The sequence below is a fragment of the Nerophis ophidion genome, linkage group LG21 (genome assembly GCF_033978795.1).
Source record: "Nerophis ophidion isolate RoL-2023_Sa linkage group LG21, RoL_Noph_v1.0, whole genome shotgun sequence".
NCBI classification, from domain to species: Eukaryota; Metazoa; Chordata; class Actinopteri; order Syngnathiformes; family Syngnathidae; genus Nerophis; species Nerophis ophidion.
In genome coordinates this window covers 25,848,094-25,868,588 of record NC_084631.1, presented here as the reverse complement: position 1 = coordinate 25,868,588, position 20,495 = coordinate 25,848,094, and the positions used below count along the sequence as shown (strand labels likewise).

Genomic DNA, 20,495 nt, shown 5'->3' with positions numbered 1-20,495 from the left:
CCAAACAAGATGACAAACACATTTCGGGAGAACATCCGCACCGCAACACAACAGAACAAATACCCAGAACCCCATGCAGCACTAACTCTTCCGGGACGCATAGTGTTCAATGCATCCAGTGGGGCATCACAACAAAATTAGGCATAATAATGTGTTAATTCCACGACTGTATATATCGGTATCGGTTGATATCGGAATCGGTAATTAAGAGTTGGACAATATCGGAATATCAATATATCGGCAAAAAAGCCATTGTCGGACATCTCTAATATATATACATATAAATATATTTACATATACACAAATATACATATATACACATATACATACAGTATATAAACACACATATATATGTATATATATACATATACTGTATATATGTATATATATATATATATATATATATACATATATATATATATATGTACATACATTTACATACAGTATACAGATACATACATACTTGACATGCAGTCCGCTTTCGGCCCGTGGCCAAATTCTTTTTAAAGTCAAAAAGTTTCGAAACCCCTGGTGTAAATGTGAAATTGTATTCCATAAGGATGCACCCGGGTGCCATGGAAACCATACGAACTGTACTCATAAAGTATTCGGGTGCTGAGGTTGGCACGTACAGACCTTTAAAGGCGTTGGGCAGCAGGGCCTTCTCGCTCAGCTCCTCGGCGACCCTGAGGAGGCGAGCGCGCAGGTCGGCCGCAGACGAGGATTCTCGCGGGAGGAGGGGCGCCAGTCGCAGGAGGCGCGAGGGCTCCCTCAAGCCCTTGAAGTCCTCGGGGTACTCGATCAGCCACATGCTGAAGACGGTGCACACTGCTCTGCAGGGGACGGAGTCACTTTAGCTCACTTACTAGTGCACACCCGTGGGACACAGCATTAGGTACACCTGGCTCCTCACTTGTTGAAGGACCTCCTCGCCTGGCTCCTGGAGCTGTCGCCGGGCGGGCGCTCCATCCTGTCGGGCGGCGGGGACATAAACAGGTTGCTCCATACCATCTGTCCCCATGGCAACGCTACCTGTCAGCGAGGGTGTCCAGCACTCGCTCGGTGGAGGTGAAGGACCTATAGGTGGCCAGGAAGACGGTGACGTAGGTGGAGTCCCCCAGGGCCAAGGAGTGGAGGAGGTGGAGCGCCAGCTTTTCCTCCGTGCCCGCTTTCACGCACTGGCAGCGAGACGGCTGGCGAGGATATGAAAAATACGAAAGGTAAGGAGAAGGGTATGAGGGGCCGTTAGGGACATTATTCAGAATTACCTCTTACACACACTACTGAAATGCTGTCACATAAACTGAAATATTTTTCTGCCACACACTACTGAAACACTCTTATACACACTACTGAAACACTCTTGTACACACTACTGAAACACTCTTATACACACTACTGAAATGCTCTCACATAAACAACTGAAATCTTTTTCTCACACACACACTACTGAAACACTCTTATACACGCTACTGAAATTGTGGTCTCCCACAAGCACGTGGTGTGTGTGTGCGTGAGAGAAAAACATTTTAGTTGTTTATGTGAGAGCATGTCAGTAGTGTATGTAAGAGCATTTCAGTAGTGGGTGTGAGAGCATTTCAGTAGTGTATGTGAGAGCATTTCAGTAGTGTATGTAAGAGCATTTCAGTAGTGTGTGTGAGAGCATTTCAGTAGTGTATGTGAGAGCATTTAAGTAGTGTGTATAAGAGTGTTTCAGTAGTGTATGTGAGAGCATTTCAGTAGTGTGTGTGAGAGCATTTCAGTAGTGTATGTGAGAGCATTTCACTAGTGTGTATAAGAGTGTTTCAGAAGTGTATGTGAGAGCATTTCAGTAGTGTATGTGAGAGCATTTCAGTAGCGTGTATAAGAGTGTTTCAGTGGTGTGTGTGAGAGAAAAACATTTCACTTGTTCATGTGAGAGCATTTTAGTAGTGTGTATAAGAGTGTTTCAGTAGTGTGTGTGAGAGAAAAGCATTTCATTTGTTTATGTGACAGCATTTCAGTAGCGTGTATAAGAGTGTTTCAGTGGTGTGTGTGAGAGAAAAACATTTCACTTGTTCATGTGAGAGCATTTCAGTAGTGTGTACAAGAGTGTTTCAGTAGTGTGTATAAGTGTGTTTCAGTAGTGTGTGTGAGGGAAAAAGATTTCAGTTGTTTATGTGAGAGCATTTCAGTAGTGTATGTAAGAGGTAATTCTGAATAATTTCCCTAACGGCCCCTCAGAGAAGGGGGTTGTTTTCGGTGATGCCGCGTCTTACCGTAGGGCTGGAGGGTGAGCCGTGCGCTTGTTTGACCACTACTGTGTAGACCACTCCGTCCTCTTCCTCCTCCACCACTGTGGACTGAACACACATCTCAGCTTCCCATCTCCGCTTCCATGTAGAGATGAACAACTATTTTTAAAGGGCACTGAACACAATCCTTATTTAAGACAACAGTGTTTTTCTTTTTTTAAATGCAGTCTAGATCGTAAAATATGGCGAGTAAGAGGTGGCTAACAATGTAGATGATGGGAGAACACCATCATCCGAAAAGCACCAGCAATGCTCCATTTAGGTGTCGTGACCTGAATATCAGCCAAGTGTTAGCGATATTGTAATTAGAAGCGCTAACGCCGAGGAACTACTTTTAGCGGGGCCGTGATCACAGAGCGCTACCTAGATTATTAGTTTAAGTAAAGTACCAATGATTGTCACACACACACTACCATGAATTTAATAACGTGGACCCTGAATTAAACAAGTTGAAAAACTTATTTGGGTGTTACCATTTAGTGGTTAATTGTACGGAATATGTACTGTACTGTGCAATCTACTAATAAAAGTTTCATTCAATCAATCAATCAATCAATCAACCAATCAATCAATCAAACACTAGGTGAAGTGAAATTATCCTCTGCATTTGGCCCATCACCCTTGATCCCACCCTGGGAGGTGAGAAGAGCAGAGAGCAGCAGCGGTGGCCAAGCCCGGGAATCATTTTTTGTGATTTAACCCCCAATTCCAACCCTTGATGCTGAGTGCCAAGCAGGGAGGTAATGGGTCCCATTTTTATAGTCCTTGGTATGACTCGGCTGGGGTTTGAACTCACGACGTACGCTGCCGTATTGACATATTGAGCTGCTGCATGGCATCTGAGTTGGTGAAAGTTAATTCCAGATTATAAATCATGCCTCTCAACTGGATAGTAGGAGGCTTTTGACATAAACCCACAAAGTTGGTCGGCTTTGACATCCAACTTAGACCCGGAGATGGCGAGAAAGACACGAAAAGACGCTCGTTTGTGGGACATTTTTTTTTTTTTAACCCTTTGAGAGGATTATGATTAATTTTCTTCATGCAAACGGGAAGACATAAACATCCCCTCGGCCGTTATCCCAGTGAGAGCAGACATTGTATGGTAGGTGATTGGTGTATTATGTGCCATAAGTAGTGTTGTTGTTAAGTTAAAGTACCAATGATTTTCACACACACACTAGGTGTGGTAAAATTATTCGCTGAATTTGACCCATCACCTTTGATCACCCCCTTGGAGGTGAGGGGAGCAGTGAGCAGCAGCGGTGACCGCGCCCGAGAATAATTTTTGGTGGTTTAACCCCCAATTCCAAACCTTGATGCTGAGTGTTGAAGGGAAAAGCAAAGATTGTGATGCGTCTGTAAAAATTAATGCGTGGCACTATGCTTAAAATGACCAAAATCGGTAAATGTTGCATGAACAGTACATATAAACTTACAGCGTGTATATGAAATATTGATGTTTTTTAGAGTGCTTTACAGGCAGACTAGTGTACACCAATTAGCTTCATTGTAAGCTAACTTTTTGAGCATTTATTTACTATTTAGAATGCATGAAAAAAGAAAAACATATGTGTTCTCGTCTTACATAAGAATTGTGAATAATAGGCAGAATTCCCGCAAAAAAGTGCAGTTGTCCTTTAACTCTTGAAAAAAAACAGGAATGTCTACCAGCGGACTTGAACGTTGCTGGTGTCATGTTGTGGACATTTACCTGCACTGAGCAGGTATTACTATTGCTATCTCCTATTGCTTGCATTTTGTTCTGCATGTTTAAGTTTGTCATGTGCAAAAATAAATCGAATGGCAATAAACTAACTTTTGAAACTTTTGGGCTCGCCATTTAAAAATGGAACATTCTAGCGTCACAATGACATTAACGAGTGTTATGTACCACTGTAGCTTTTGGCTGGACACTGAAATAATGGTGATGGGCTGTTGTCAGTGAACATGTTGTCAAATGGAGGTTGACCTCACCAGATCCAGAGGACAGTACCAGGTCGTCTTCATGGGTAACGACTCCACCTATGGGAGTGTACAATTAATAGTTTCCTGTACAATACAGAAGTTGTAGGAATTACACCCACACACACACATATATACGTACATATATACACACATATACATATATATATATATATATATATATATATATATATATATATATATATACATACACACAATATATATACATATATACACACACATATATATTACAGTATATATATACATATATACACACACATATATATATACACAGTATATATGCGTACATACATATAGATATATATGTATATATGTATACAGTATATATACATATATATATATATATACACACAGTATATATACATATATACACACACATATATAAACACAGTATATATATATACATACATACATATAGATGTACACATATATACACAATATATATACACATATATATATATATACACAGTATATATGCGTATATACATATAGATATATATGTATATATGGATACGGTATATATACATATATACACTCACATATATATACACAGTATATATATATACATACATACATGTAGATGTACACATATATGTGAAGTGAAGTGAATTATATTTATATAGCGCTTTTCTCAAGTGACACAAAGCGCTTTACATCGTGAAACCCAATATCTAAGTTACATTTAAACCAGTGTGGGTGGCACTGGGAGCAGGTGGGTAAAGTGTCTTGCCCAAGGACACAACGGCAGTGACCAGGATGGCGGAAGAAGGAATCGAACCTGCAACCCTCAAGTTGCTGGCACGGCCGCTCTACCAACCGAGCTATGCCGCCTCATACATACAGTATATATACACACATATATATATACACAGTATATATGCATATATACACATATATACAGTATATATACATATACACAAACATATATATACACAGTATATATATATATATATATATATATATATATATATATATATATATATACACATATGTATGTAGCCTTATATAGTGATATATACATATATAGTGATCAGAAACGCTTTAAATGTGTCCAAACCCTCACAGTCTCGCTGTAACACTTCGGGTTGCTGGACAACCACTGAGTTAGCATTTTAGCTACGTAGTTTTCTACGTAGTTAGCTTTCACCTTGCGGCACCTTCATTTTGAGAATTTAATCAGTTTTTAATTGTGAGGAGGCAAAAAAAGACACCACAACGTAGTCGGACCTTCATTACAACGAACATGGACACAAGCCCATGAAGGATCGCCTCACACCGACCCTCATTAATTAATCTTGTACTGATGTAACGACTGCCGGACACGCGGACAAAAGCCAAATTTTTTTGTGTCAAATCCAGTACACTTTTTAATATATAGTTTTCCAACCTACTGCTTCATATTCCATTTACTTAAAGGCCTACTGAAATGAGATTTTCTTATTTAAACGAGGATAGCAGGTCCATTCGATGTGTCATACTTGATAATTTTGAGGTATTGCCATATTTTTGCTGAAAGGATTTAGTAGAGAACATCGATGATAAAGTTCGCAACTTTTGGTCGCTAAAAAAAAGCCTTGCCTTTACCGGAAGTAGCAGATGATGACGTCACTGGTGTGAGGGGCTCTTCACGTCCTCACATTGTTTATAATGTGAGCCTCCAGCACAAAGAGCTATTCGGACCAAGAAAGCGACAATTTTCCCATTAATTTGAGCGAGGATGAAAGATTTGTGGATGAGGATATTGATAGTGAAGGACTACAAAAAAAAAAGGCGATTGCATTGGGAGCAATTCAGATGTTTTTAGACACATTTACTAGGATAATTCTGGGAAATCCCTTATCTTTCTATTGTGTTGCTAGTGTTTTAGTGAGTTAAATAGAAACTGATAGTCGGAGGGGTGTGTCCACGGGTGTGTTGACGCCAGTCTCTGAGAGAAGTTACGGCAGCTGCATGGACGGCGCAAGCTCAGCTGATCTCTGTTAAGAGGCGACTTATTTCCACAATTTTCTCACCGAAAACTGCCGGTTGACATGTAGTCAGGATCCATGTTCGCTTGACCGCTCTGATCCATAGTAAAGCTTCACCTCCGGGAATTTTAAACAAGGAAACACCGTGTGTTTGTGTGGCTAAAGGCTAAAGCTTCCCAACTCCATCTTTCTACTTTGACTTCTCCATTATTAATTGAACAAATTGCAAAAGATTCAGCAACACAGATGTCCAAAATACTGTGTAATTGCGCGATGAAAAGAGACGACTTTTAGCCGCAAGTGGTGCTGGCTAATATGTCCTCTCCAACCAATAACGTCACAAAAATGCCTCATCATTCTGTAACGTTTTCAACAGGAAACTCCGCAGGAAATTTAAAATTGCAATTTAGTAAACTAAAAAGGCCGTATTGGCATGTGTTGCAATGTTAATATTTCATCATTGATATATAAACTATCAGACTGCGTGGTCGGTAGTAGTGGGTTTCAGTAGGCCTTTAAACTTTAGTCAAAGAAATATGAGCTAATATTGTCTGTTTATTTACATGGTATCATACCGGGCCACTCCTGCATACGTCGTCAGCCTGGTTCGTAATGCGTGGAAACACAAACCACACACTTCTACAGAAACTTTTTCGTGCCAGGAACCAAAGCTTTAAGTTCCCGGAACGTTTGGCGGTAAAAGGCCTAAGGAGTTGTCATTCCCTCCCATGACGACTTCCTGCTTGCCTTGTTTTTGTTTTGCCGACGCTCTGCGCTGTTGCAAGCCGTGCAGGGCCCGGGGGCGTGAATGGGGGGCAGGGTCTGCTGCAGGTGCTTTACACCTGTGAGTCAACACTTGGTGTGCCGGCATCACCACGGCAACACAACAGAACGCACACGGGCGGCGACAATATCTCCTTGAAGACCGCGGCGGACTGGACTGCGCGCCTGGAAAGCTGAGCTGCAGGTCTTTGTTTAACGCTGATCAACCACAACAAACACTCAATTCTCCTTTTTGACTCTAAATCAGCAAAGGTCAAGCAGGCCCGTGTTTGCGTTTGCGGGACCTGCGTCATATAACCAGTTTTTCCACTCACCGTGTCCCCTTCCTTCGACACAAATGTACTCGTGTCTTTCCCAGGAAACAAGCCTACACACACAGACACACACACACACACACACACACACACACACACACACACACACACACACACACACACACACACACACACTGATCACAGACCTTTCCTCTGGCAAGTCCAGACAGGAAGCAGCACCGGAGCTTCCTGGATATTTTCAGGACGGCGCTACAGGTGCGAGACCCACTCTCCGCATTGTCTCTCATTTGTCGGCCTCTGAGACGTCGTCCACTTTGCGCTCTCCCCACAGAAGCAGCGGCGAGTGTTTACGACGTTCTCTCGTTCGCAAAAGACACACCTGAAGGCAGCAGCTCGGCCCCGCCCCCTGCAGAGCTGGCCTTGACTAGGCCACACCCATTATTTACACACAGACTCCATGCAAGGACTCACACTATTATTAACTCAGTCGCGCGCACACACACACACACGCACGCACGCACGCACGCACGCACACACACACACTTTTGTATTCCTTACCTTCTTGAGACCGCCAAAAAAAGCCTACCTCTTTAGGACCACCCTTTTCTAGATATATAAAGATTTGTATTTACAACATTAATAATATACACTGCAAAAATTCAGTGTTCAAAAACAAGAAAAAAATCATACAAAAATTAAGGAGTATTTTATTTGAACTAAGCAAAATTATCTGACAATAGAACAAGAACATTTGGCTTGTCAAAACTATCCAAAACAAGGTAAATTAGCTAACCTCAATGGACCCAAAAATTCCTTAAAATAAGTATATTCTCACTAATAACAACTGCACTACAATATGACTGAGAATTTTCTAGTGTTTCATTGAAAATAAAACAGCAAAGTCCATTTGGCTGTCATCTGTTTTAATATGAGACACGATTGTCTCAAAGTCTTTTTTTTTTTTTTTTCATGCTTGAAATAAGAAATGATTACTTTAAAAAAGTAGTTTTATACTTGTGAGTGTTGATGACACAGCTTTGCATCAGTTGATATTCTAGTTTCAAACATGTTTTACTCAATATAGGTCATCACATCTCAGCAACAAGCTGTAATATAATTTAGGAACAAAACCATTAAAACTAGTAAAACACTCTAACATAAAACCTGCTTAGTGAGAATAATTATCTTCAGACAGAAAATAGACAAATATCACCCTTATTTGAGATATTTAATCTTACTTAGAATTCATTTTTTGCAGTGTATAGATACTATGCAAATATAAAAAAGCTTGTGAAAAAGGAGTTGGAATTTCACAAGAAAGAGGTCACAATTTCACGAGAAAAACTTAGAATTTTGGCAGTATTATAATAAAAGTCGTCATTTTCCTCAACGCCAGTCAAAATTTACAAGAAAAAACTGAACATTTGTGCAATCTTATGATATTGTGGTGAACTGAATTTTTCATGATTTTCTGTGTTGGTTTGCACGTCATGTTTAGTCTCGCTCTCGCCCACAGTCTGGAGTGCAGCTGACGCTGGGCAATCTTGCACACCTGAAGTTGATTAAGGTGGCCTATTTAGTCTGGGTGCTGACGGCCTGTCAGTGCCGGAACTTTGTCTCCACTGCAAGTGTCTTGGCCTCCTTCACACTCGCAGTCTTTCTAGTCTGTCTTGTGCACCTCACAGGTTTGCCTATTTATATCCTAGCCTTGTCTAGCGCCTTTAGTTAGCATTTTGTTTCTTTGTTTTACTTCGTTTTTGAAGTAAATTATCCTAGCTTCGTCTAGCGTCCTTATTTTTGTACTTTGTACTCCTGTTTGGTATTTTTCCCAGCCTGTATTGTTCCTAGCTTTGTCTAGCGCTTTCTGTTCTATTTTTGGTTGATATAGTTATTCTTCATGGTGTGTTTTTGTATTTCCACCATCGCCTTTTGTTTTGGCTACGTTCAACTTCCACCAAAATAAAGGAACCATTGATAACATAGCACCGCTAAAGTTAAAAAAGGCTCCAAAAAAGCGCACCCCGTGGTTTACAGAAGAAACTAGAGCTCAGAAATTATTATGCAGAAAGCTGGAACGCAAATGGCGCACGACTAAACTTGAGGTGCACCATCAAGCATTTAGTGATGGTTTAATAACTTATAAACGCATGCTTACCTTAGCTAAAGCTAATTATTACTCAAATCTCATCCACCGCAATAAAAACGATCCTAAATTTTTGTTTAGTACGGTAGCATCGCTAACCCAACAAGGGACTCCTTCCAGTAGCTCCACCCACTCAGCTGATGACTTTATGCAATTCTTTAGTAAGAAAATTGAAGTCATTAGAAAGGAGATTAAAGACAATGCGTCCCAGCTACAACGGGGTTCTATTAACACTGACACGATTGTATATACGGCGGATACTGCCCTCCAAAATAGTTTCTCTCGTTTTGAGGAAATAACATTAGAGGAATTGTTACAACGTGTAAATGGAATAAAACAAACAACATGTTTACTTGACCCTCTTCCAGGGAAACTGATCAAGGAGCTCTTTGTATTATTAGGTCCATCAGTGCTAAATATTATAAACTTATCACTTTCCTCGGGTACTGTTCCCCTAGCATTCAAAAAAGCGGTTATTCATCCTCTTCTTAAAAGACCTAACCTCGATCCTGACCTCATGGTAAACTACCGACCGGTGTCTCACCTTCCGTTTATTTCAAAAATCCTCGAAAAAATTGTTGCGGAGCAGTTAAATGAACACTTAGCGTCTAACAATCTATGTGAAACCTTTCAATCCGGTTTCAGGGCAAATCACTCGACGGAGACAGCCCTCGCAAAAATGACTAATGATCTATTGCTAACGATGGATTCTGATGCGTCATCTATGTTGCTGCTCCTCGATCTTAGCGCTGCTTTCGATACCGTCGATCATAATATTTTATTAGAACGTATCAAAACACGAATTGGTATGTCAGACTTAGCCCTGTCTTGGTTTAACTCTTATCTTACTGATAGGATGCAGTGTGTCTCCCATAACAATGTGACCTCGGACTACGTTAAGGTAACGTGTGGAGTTCCCCAGGGTTCGGTCCTTGGCCCTGCACTCTTCAGCATCTACATGCTGCCGCTAGGTGACATCATACGCAAATACGGTGTTAGCTTTCACTGTTATGCTGATGACACCCAACTCTACATGCCCCTAAAGCTGACCAACACGCCGGATTGTAGTCAGCTGGAGGCGTGTCTTAATGAAATTAAACAATGGATGTCCGCTAACTTTTTGCAACTCAACGCCAAAAAAACGGAAATGCTGATTATCGGTCCTGCTAGACACCGAACTCTATTTAATAATACAACTCTAACATTTGACAACCAAACAATTAAACAAGGCGACACGGTAAAGAATCTGGGTATTATCTTCGACCCAACTCTCTCCTTTGAGGCACACATTAGAAGCGTTACTAAAACGGCCTTCTTTCATCTCCGTAATATCGCTAAAATTCGCTCCATTCTGTCCACTAAAGACGCTGAGATCATTATCCATGCGTTTGTTACGTCTCGCCTCGACTACTGTAACGTATTATTTTCGGGTCTCCCCATGTCTAGCATTAAAAGATTACAGTTGGTACAAAATGCGGCTGCTAGACTTTTGACAAGAACAAGAAAGTTTGATCACATTACGCCTGTACTGGCTCACCTGCACTGGCTTCCTGTGCACTTAAGATGTGACTTTAAGGTTTTACTACTTACGTATAAAATACTACACGGTCTAGCTCCATCCTATCTTGCCGATTGTATTGTACCATATGTCCCGGCAAGAAATCTGCGTTCAAAGGACTCCGGCTTGTTAGTGATTCCCAAAGCCCAAAAAAAGTCTGCGGGCTATAGAGCGTTTTCCGTTCGGGCTCCAGTACTCTGGAATGCCCTCCCGGTAACAGTTCGAGATGCCACCTCAGTAGAAGCATTTAAGTCTCACCTTAAAACTCATTTGTATACTGTAGCCTTTAAATAGACTCCCTTTTTAGACCAGTTGATCTGCTGTTTCTTTTCTTTTTCTTCTATGTCCCACTCTCCCCTGTGGAGGGGGTCCGGTCCGATCCGGTGGCCATGTACTGCTTGCCTGTGTATCGGCTGGGGACATCTCTGCGCTGCTGATCCGCCTCGACATCTCTGCGCTGCTGATCCGCCTCCGCTTGGGAGGGTTTCCTGCTGGCTCCGCTGTGAACGGGACTCTCGCTGCTGAGTTGGACCCGCTTTGGACTGGACTCTCGCGACTATGTTGGATCCATTGTGGATTGAACTTTCACAGTATCATGTTAGACCCGCTCGACATCCATTGCTTTCCTCCTCTCTAAGGTTCTCATAGTCATTATTGTCACAGACGTCCCACTGGATCATTATTGTCACCGATGTCCCACTGGGTGTGAGTTTTCCTTGCCCTTATGTGGGCCTACCGAGGATGTCGTGGTGGTTTGTGCAGCCCTTTGAGACACTAGTGATTTAGGGCTATATAAGTAAACATTGATTGATTGATTGATTGAACTATAACCAAACTACATCTCTGCATCCTTGGGATCCACTCTCCAATTTCGTAACAGATATCCATCCATCCATTTTCTACAGCTTATTCCCTTTGGGATCGCGGGGGGCGCTGGTGCCTATCTCAGCCACAATCGGGCGGAAGGCGGCGTAAACCCTGGACAAGTCGCCACCTCATAGCAGGGCCAACACAGATAGACAGATAAAATTTGGAATTTGACTCAATAACAGTCACAATTTTAAAAGAAAAGCTTAAAATTTGGGCAATTTCATGAAAAGAGTCGCCATTTTATTTGACAAAAGTCACAAGTGTTATAAGAAAACATTAAAATGTTGGCAACATTATAATAATAATCGGAATTTTACTTGGCAAAATGATGACAAAAGTTATAATTTTACTCAAAAAAATGTCACTGTTTTACAAGAACAACCAAAAAAACTGGCGATTAGGTGATAAAAGTCAGAATTTTATATGACAAATGTCACCATTTTGCATTTAAAAGTAATAGTTTTACATAAAAATGTTATAATTTTACGAGAAAATATTTCAATATAACCGAAACAGAAAGAATATGAGAAATTGTTCTTAATTTTATAAGAAAAATTTCAACACATTGTGAGAAAAAGATTGCTTTTAAGTTTTTTTGGGTAATTGTTTTTTAATCTTCGTTATTTATTTGAAGTTATTACACTATGTCGTTATTTACATATTTATTTGATCTTAATTTTGGCCGGAGGGGGCACATTTCAATTTCTTACACACACTTGTTATTACATATGTTGACCAGTTAATTTGAAAAATCCCTCCTTTATGGGACCCTAACCCTAATTGTGATAGATGTCACCACCAGGGGTGCTAATGAGACATTCTCCATTAGATGCAATGGTTTTCCGTATTGGGACCATGGTTTATGTCCTAACTTGTTCACCGCTCCTCATATGGAAGCTACTTTTCCTTGTTGGTGTCTCAAGAAGGGTAGAAATTCAAGAACATTTACACACACGCACACACACACACACACACACACACACACACACACACACACACACACACACACACACACACACACACACACACACACACACACACGCACACACACACACATGTATTTTTTTACCTTTTCGAGACCTCCAAAAAATGCCTACCTCTTTGGGACCACCCTTTTCTAGATGTATAAAGATGTGTATTTCTAACTGGGACCAAAGTAACGAAGGTTACCATCAGTAACACACTACGCCGACAGGGAATCAATCCTGCAGTGCCAGATGTGTCCCCCTGCTCAGGCCAGTGCATGTCCAGGCCCGTCTGAAGTTTGCCAGAGAGCACATGGATGGTACAGCAGAGGATTGGGAGAATGTCATGTGGTCAGATGAAACCAAAATAGAACTTTTTTGGTATAAACTCAACTCGTCTTGTTTGGAGGAAGAAGAATACTGAGTTGCATCCCAAGAATACCATACCTACTGTGAAGCATGGGGGTGGAAACATCATGCTTTGGGGCTGTTTTTCTGCTAAGGGGACAGGACGATTGATCCGTGTTAAGGAAAGAATGAATGGGGCCATGTATCGTGAGATTTTGAGCCAAAATCTCCTTTCATCAGTGAGAGCTTTGAATGGTTGACCAAATACTTATTTTCCACCATAATTTGCAAAAAAATTCTTCAAAATTCCGAGATTTTTTTTCACATTCTGTCTCTCACAGTTGAAGTGTACCTATGATGAAAATTACAGACCTCTGTCAACATTTTAAGTGGGAGAACTTGCACAATCGGTGGCTGACTAAATACTTTTTTGCCCCACTGCACATATTTATTTCAATCAATTTTGGCCAAAGAGGGCGTATTTCAATTTCTTACACACACTTGTTATTTCATATGTTGACCAGAAGAGGAGCACTTTTAAAACTGACACAGTCAATTTGAAAAATCCCTCCTTTTTGGGACCACCCTAATTGTGATAGATTTCACCACCAGGGGTGCTAATGAGACATTCTCTATTAGATGCAATGGCTTTCCATATTGGGACCGTGATTTATGTCCTAACTTGTTCACACCTCCTCATATGGAAGCTACTTTTCCTTGTTAGTTCCTCAAGAAGGGTAGAAATACAACCCCCCCCACCCACCCCTCCACACACACACACACACACACACACACACACACACACACACACACACACACACACACACACACACATACTTCCAGAACAATACCCCCCTTTCTTTGTGTGGTGAAGACATCTGATAAAATGTGCTGCAAGTGAGACGGTCCCTTGGGTGGGGCACACCTTTTTTCTCATATCTTACTGTGGGATTCCTCAAAAACGAGACGCTGAGAGTACGGTTGCACGTTTTTGTGACGCAACCAAATTATCGTCTTTCGCTCCACAATTGCGGTCTTGATATTTTATACATATGAATGCATATATCTGCAAAAATTATGAGTGTAGGAAGACATGGTATTTTAGATCAAGCGCGGGCCGTAGCTCATTATTTAAAGGTCTTTGGCACATTGTAAAAACACTGTTATTAAAAACAGGAAAAAACATGTAAACATGTGAAATATAACGAGAAAAAGTTTCAACGTTGACTCAAAAAACACATGTATTTTTCCCCCCCCATTAAATAAGTAATTACTCAAATAATAATAATCAATCAAAAGCAATGTTGTGATGAATTGTTGACTTATTCAATGCTCCAATAAAATATTCCACTTTCAAATATTTTCTGGGGGGGGGGAAATATTGCATATTTTGTGTGTTTGCAATAAAAAAGGTTTATTTCACAAAAAGGGCATTAGGCAAATAAACACATACAAAAACACAAAAACGTAAAAAAAAAAAAAAAGTATAATCGACGGATAAATGTATAAAATGTTAATGTAAATGTAAAAATATTATAATTGATTTGTGTGGGACATTTGAAAACCCCTAACATTTTAGTGGGATTTGATAACAAATTAAAACTGTAATAGGTCAAAAAAAATAATTAATAAAAATCAATGTTATGAATTATTGACCTACTTAAGGTCAATCATTTGTGCTCGTTGAACAGTTTTGGCATTGATAAATCACACTGAGCGTGCTGAGTGATTATATTTGTATCTTCTCCTCGCAGTATTATTGGCCTTCTGATAATCAGCCTATATTCTGCATATTCATGAATACAGATGCGTTACAAGTAGAGATGTCCGATAAGGGCTTTTTTGCCGATATCCGATATTCCGATATTTTCCAACTCCTAATTACCGATTCCGATATCAACCGATACCGATGTATACAGTCGAGGAATTAACACATTAATATGCCTAATTTTGTTGTGATGCCCCGCTGGATGCATTAAACAATGTAACAAGGTTTTCCAAAATAAATCAACGGAAGGTATGGAAAAAAATGCCAACATGGCACTGCCATATTTATTATTGAAGTCACAAAGTGCATTCTTTTTTTTAACATGCCTCAAAATAGCAGCTTGGAATTTGGGACATGCTCTCCCTGAGAGAGCATGAGGAGGTTGAGGTGGGCGGGGTTGGGTGTAGCAGGGGTGTATGTTGTAGCGTCCCGGAATAGTTAGTGCTGCACGGGGTTCTGGGTATTTGTTCTGTTGTGTTTATGTTGTGTTACGGTGCGGATGTTCTCCCGAAATGTGTTTGTCATTCTTGTTTGGTGTGGGTTCACAGTGTGGCGCATATTTGTAACAGTGTTAAAGGCCTACTGAAATCCACTACTACCGACCACGCAGTCCGATAGTTTATACATCAATGATGAATTCTTAACATTGCAACACATGCCAATACGGCCGGTAGTTTACTGAATTGCAATTTTAAATTTCGCGCAAAGTATCCTGTTGAAAACATCAGTATGATGACGCGTATGATGACGCGTGCGCGTGACATCTCGGGTTGTAGCGAACATTTTTTTCCAGCCCGATCCCAGCTATAAGTAGTCTGCTTTAATCACATAATTACACTGTATTCTGGACATCTGTGTAGCTGAATCTTTTGCAATTTGTTCAATTAATAATGTAGAAGTCAAATAAGAAAGATGTAGGTGGGAAGCGGTGTATTTCAGCAGCCTTTAGCAACACAAACACAGCCGGTGTTTCCTTGTTTACATTCCCGTAGGTGAAGCTTTACTGTGGAACGGAGTGGTCAAGCGAACATGGTTCTCTACCACATGTCAACCGGCAGGTTTCGGTGAGAAAATTGTGATAATAAGTCAGATCTTACCGTAGACATGGGCGGAGCTTGCGTCGTTGTTCCTGCAGCTGTCAAAGAGGCAGCTGCGTGGCTTCCCTCAGAGACACTGGCGGTCACCACACCCGTGACCACACCCCTTCGACTTTCAGGTACGGCAATAAAATCTCACTACAACACTAGTAACACAATAAGCAGATAAAGGATTTTCTAAAATGATCATATTAAATGTGTCTAATAACATCTGAATCGCTCCCACTGCCCTGTTTTTTCTTCTTCTTTATTATTCACTCTAATTTTCCTCACCCACGAAACTTTCATCCTCGCTCAAATTAATGGGGAAATCGTCGCTTTTTCTGACCGAATCGCTCTCGCTGCTGGTGGCCATGATTGTAAACAATGTGAGGATGTGAGGAGCCCTACAACCAGTGACGTCACGCGCACATTGTCTGCTACTTCCGGTACAGGCACAGCTTTTTTATTAGCGACCAAAAGTTGAGAATTTTATCGTCAATGTTCTTTACTAAATCCTTTCAGCAAAAATATGGCAATATCGCGAAATGATCAACTATGACACATAGAATGGACTTGCTATCCTCGTTTAAATAAGACAACTTCATTTCAGTAGGCCTTCAAAGTTGTTTATACGGCCACCCTCAGTGTGACCTGTATGGCTGTTGATTAAGTATGCATTGCATTTACTTGTGTGTGTGGGTGAAAAGCCGTAGATATTATGTGACTGGGCTGGCACGCAAAGGCAGTGCCTTTAAGGTTTACTGGCGCTCTGTACTTCTCTCTACGTCCGTGTACACAGCGGCGCTTTAAAAAGTCATAGATTTGACTTCTTGAAACCAATACCGATAATTTTAAAACCGATAATGATAAATTTCCGATATTGCATTTTAAAGCATTTATCGGCCGATAATATCGGCAGTCCAATATTATCGGACATCTGCAGTTACAAGGTTTGATCTCCGTATTTTGCTCATTTAAAGGGAAACTCCACTTCTTTTTTTAAAGTTTTGAACATCATTCACAATCCTTATGGAAGACAAGAACACGTTTTTAACTTTTTAAGCATTCTTTGTCGTATATAAATGTTAGCAAAAGTCAGCTAACAATGGAGGTGATAGTAGTCGCTCTGTTCCGCCTATAAAACAGCCTGATTAACTCAATCAACATGTCATATACACACTGTAAGTATGTATATAATGTAGCATCATTCATAATGACATATCATATTAACGTATTTTGATCATTTTAAGCATACGGCGGCGTATTAATTCCCCAACGTTCATTTTTGCATTCAACAACAACAAAACAAAGGGTTAAAAAAGTGCCGCAAACGAGCGTTTTTTCATGTCTTTCTGGCCATCTCCGGGTCTAAGTTGGATGTCAAAGTTGACCAACTTGTGGGTTTATGTCCACAACATTCTACTATCCATGTGAGAGACATGATTTATAATCTAGATTTAACTTTCACCAACTCAGAGGCGATGCAGCAGCTCAATATGTCAATATAGCAGGGTGAGCTCGAAAATAGTTTGTCTGCGTTAGCACTTATAATAACAATATCGCTAACACTTGTTTATATTCAGGTCACCACATGTAAATGGAGTATTGTTGGTAGTTTTTGGATGTTTTTTTAGAGAGGGATACAGGCAGAACGGAGCACTCTCGTTAGCGATGATTGCTCGCCACCTGGAACGAGCATATTATTACAAATTAAAAAAAAAAAAAAAAAATACCTGCAAGTTTTTGTCTCTTATAGGATTATGAATATTAAGCAAAATTTCCCCCCAAAATTGCAGTTCCACCTTAAGAGACACCATCCGCACCAGTTTAGTAGATCAGCTTTGCGTGTGCTCTCAAGTTTGCACCTGGTTTAATACACACTAACTTTTACTAGATCAGGCCCTTATTGTTTCCTGTTGTGCTTTGTGTATGCCCAACACCCCCGCATGGCCCCCCCAGCTCCGGGCAGGAAATCCATTATCAGTGGACACAAACACAGGAAGCTGCCGTCGCTTTGTGAAGCTATTTCTCTCCTTCTTCCATCCCAACAGGAAGTTATGTCAGACGCTCCTCCATTGGTGACACTAGCACTACCAACTGGCAGGAAGTCCAGACTTGTCATTTTAGGGCCCCTGGACACCCAAAAAGGAACAAGCAGTAATAATGTTTAGCTTTATGAAGTCCATGCTACTGAGTACATGTACTGTATATATATATATATATATATATATATATATATATATATATATATATACATACATATACACACATTTGTATTTATACATGTGTATATACATATATATATATACATATATACTGTATATATATATATATATATATATATATATATATATATATACATACACACACTTGTATATACACATGTGTATATACATATGTTTATATATATACTGTATATTATACATATATATACATATACACACACTTGTATATACACACATATATATATATATACACACACATATATATATATATATATATATATATATATATATATATGGGTTCACGGTGGAAGAGGGGTTAGTGCGTCTGCCTCACAATACGATCCTGAGTAATCTGGGGTTCAATCCCGGGCTCGGGATCTTTCTGTGTGGAGTTTTCATGTCCTCCCCGTGAATGCGTGGGTTCCCTCCGGGTACTCCGGCTTCCTCCCACTTCCAAAGACATGCACCTGGGGATAGGTTGATTGGCAACACTAAATTGGCCCTAGTGTGTGAATGTGAGTGTGAATGTTGTCTGTCTATCTGTGTTGGCCCTGCGATGAGGTGACGACTTGTCCAGGGTGTACACCGCCTTCCGCCCGATTGTGGCTGAGATAGGCGTCAGCGTCCCCCGCGACCCCAAAAGGGAATAAGCGGTAGGAAATGGATGGATGGAGGGATGTATATATATATATATATATAAGATAAACAATGTTTTGTTTTGTTTTGTTTTCATGGGGCATTCCCAAAGCACGATGCTTCCTTTCTCTCTTTCTTTTCCCTGGCTCCTCATCTCAGAGGTTGTGTAAAAAGTCTCTTTCGGGAGTAGCTATCTCCTCTCTTTGAAGTCGAAGCTGCAGCAGGCTGGTCCACTAATCTTCATGGAATAAACGAGAAAATGTTGTCCTCTCTGTTATTAACCAGTTCAATATACACACCCCTTTTTGTTTTCGTGGAATTCGTTTTTTCATTTCTTCCCCCCAAGATTGCGGCGCTGTAGTGGCTGCCGGTCGCAGGAAATCTGCGCTTTTACGTGTGTCCTCCTTTCTGTTCTTGATGTTCCCCGCTTGTTTTTGCCTTTTTGCCCTTTCGGTACTGCGCACCAGGGTGTGCCACTTTCGGGACTTCTGCACCGCTTTTGGTGCTTTTTACTTTTGTGGACTTTTAGATCTACCCATGTTTGCACCGGCTCTCTGCCACACTAAGGTCTGCCAAGAGGTAGCGTTGAGCGTCGAGATGGGCAAGCTTTAACGGCGCTGGATGAGCACACTTCAGTCTCGGATTGTCACTCATACGTGCAGACATTGACAAAGAGCTAGTGGGCAGCCTCGGACGGAGTTGGCTCTCTTAGTCTGTTCCCAACTCTGGTCATACTTGTGTGTGTTGAAAGTGTGTTTAGTTTTGTGTTTGTCTATGTATGGTGCAATCGTATTTGTGCTATATGTATTATTTATTGCTCATTTTTTGTTTTTTTGTTGTGTTTTAGTTTTGGAGCTGTATTTAGAAATAGTAGCTGGTTGCATCAGCTCTGTGCTCGTTTCCTGTCCTTAATGCTCTTTAATGTCTCCCTTTTGTTTTGTTTATGTCTTGTTTACCTTGTTTTGTGTGGACTTATTGTATCTGCACAGCAGATACAATAAGGGATAAAAACGTCTATCCTATCCTGGGATAAAAACGTCTATCCTATCCTATCCTATAATACAAGGGTTCTTGACTTTAGGACCCAACTTTTTCACCACACAGGAGCTCGAGGCCCGCTCAAATATTTACGCTGAATTTGTTTTCTTACTCTTGATTTTAATTGAACTCAATGTTTACTTATAGTTTACAACCTTGTCAAATGATATTAAAGCATGTGTCAATCAACAAGGCTTGGATCAGGCTGATTACAAAAATAAATGCTCATCAAATATACTGTAAAATAAAAAATGATGAAAAATTACCTTACATACAATTATGCAGTGCTAAAATAAAAAAATTAAATCTAAATAAATTAGTATTAAATAATAGATTACGTTTCTTAAATAAACATCATCATGTAGACTCATGAAAACTGATATAAAATAAATTTCCATATTTATTCAAATGTATTACAATTATTTGTTACAATTTACAAATGATGTGCTAAAATAAATAATTTCTAAATACAATTATAATACATTTTATATATATATATATATATATATATTATAAATGTTTCTTAAATAAACATCATCATAAAGACTTATGAAAACTGA

At 40.1% G+C, this 20,495-nt stretch overlaps 1 protein-coding gene across 2 annotated transcripts in view; it reads right to left on the bottom strand.

The window, feature by feature from the left end:
- Window positions 1-20,495, bottom strand: part of rgl2 (ral guanine nucleotide dissociation stimulator-like 2) — a 60,285-nt gene that overhangs the window by 20,572 nt on the left and 19,218 nt on the right. Inside the window, exons 3-7 of one of the 2 annotated variants that reach the window (XM_061882356.1) lie at window positions 4,272-4,319; window positions 2,259-2,372; window positions 1,033-1,193; window positions 914-970; window positions 637-833 (exon numbers count right to left, since the gene is read on the bottom strand). In XM_061882356.1, coding sequence (XP_061738340.1) covers window positions 637-833; window positions 914-970; window positions 1,033-1,193; window positions 2,259-2,372; window positions 4,272-4,319 — 577 coding nt within the window. The remainder of the gene's footprint in view (window positions 1-636; window positions 834-913; window positions 971-1,032; window positions 1,194-2,258; window positions 2,373-4,271; window positions 4,320-20,495) is intronic. The other variant, XM_061882357.1, reaches the window with a different exon arrangement.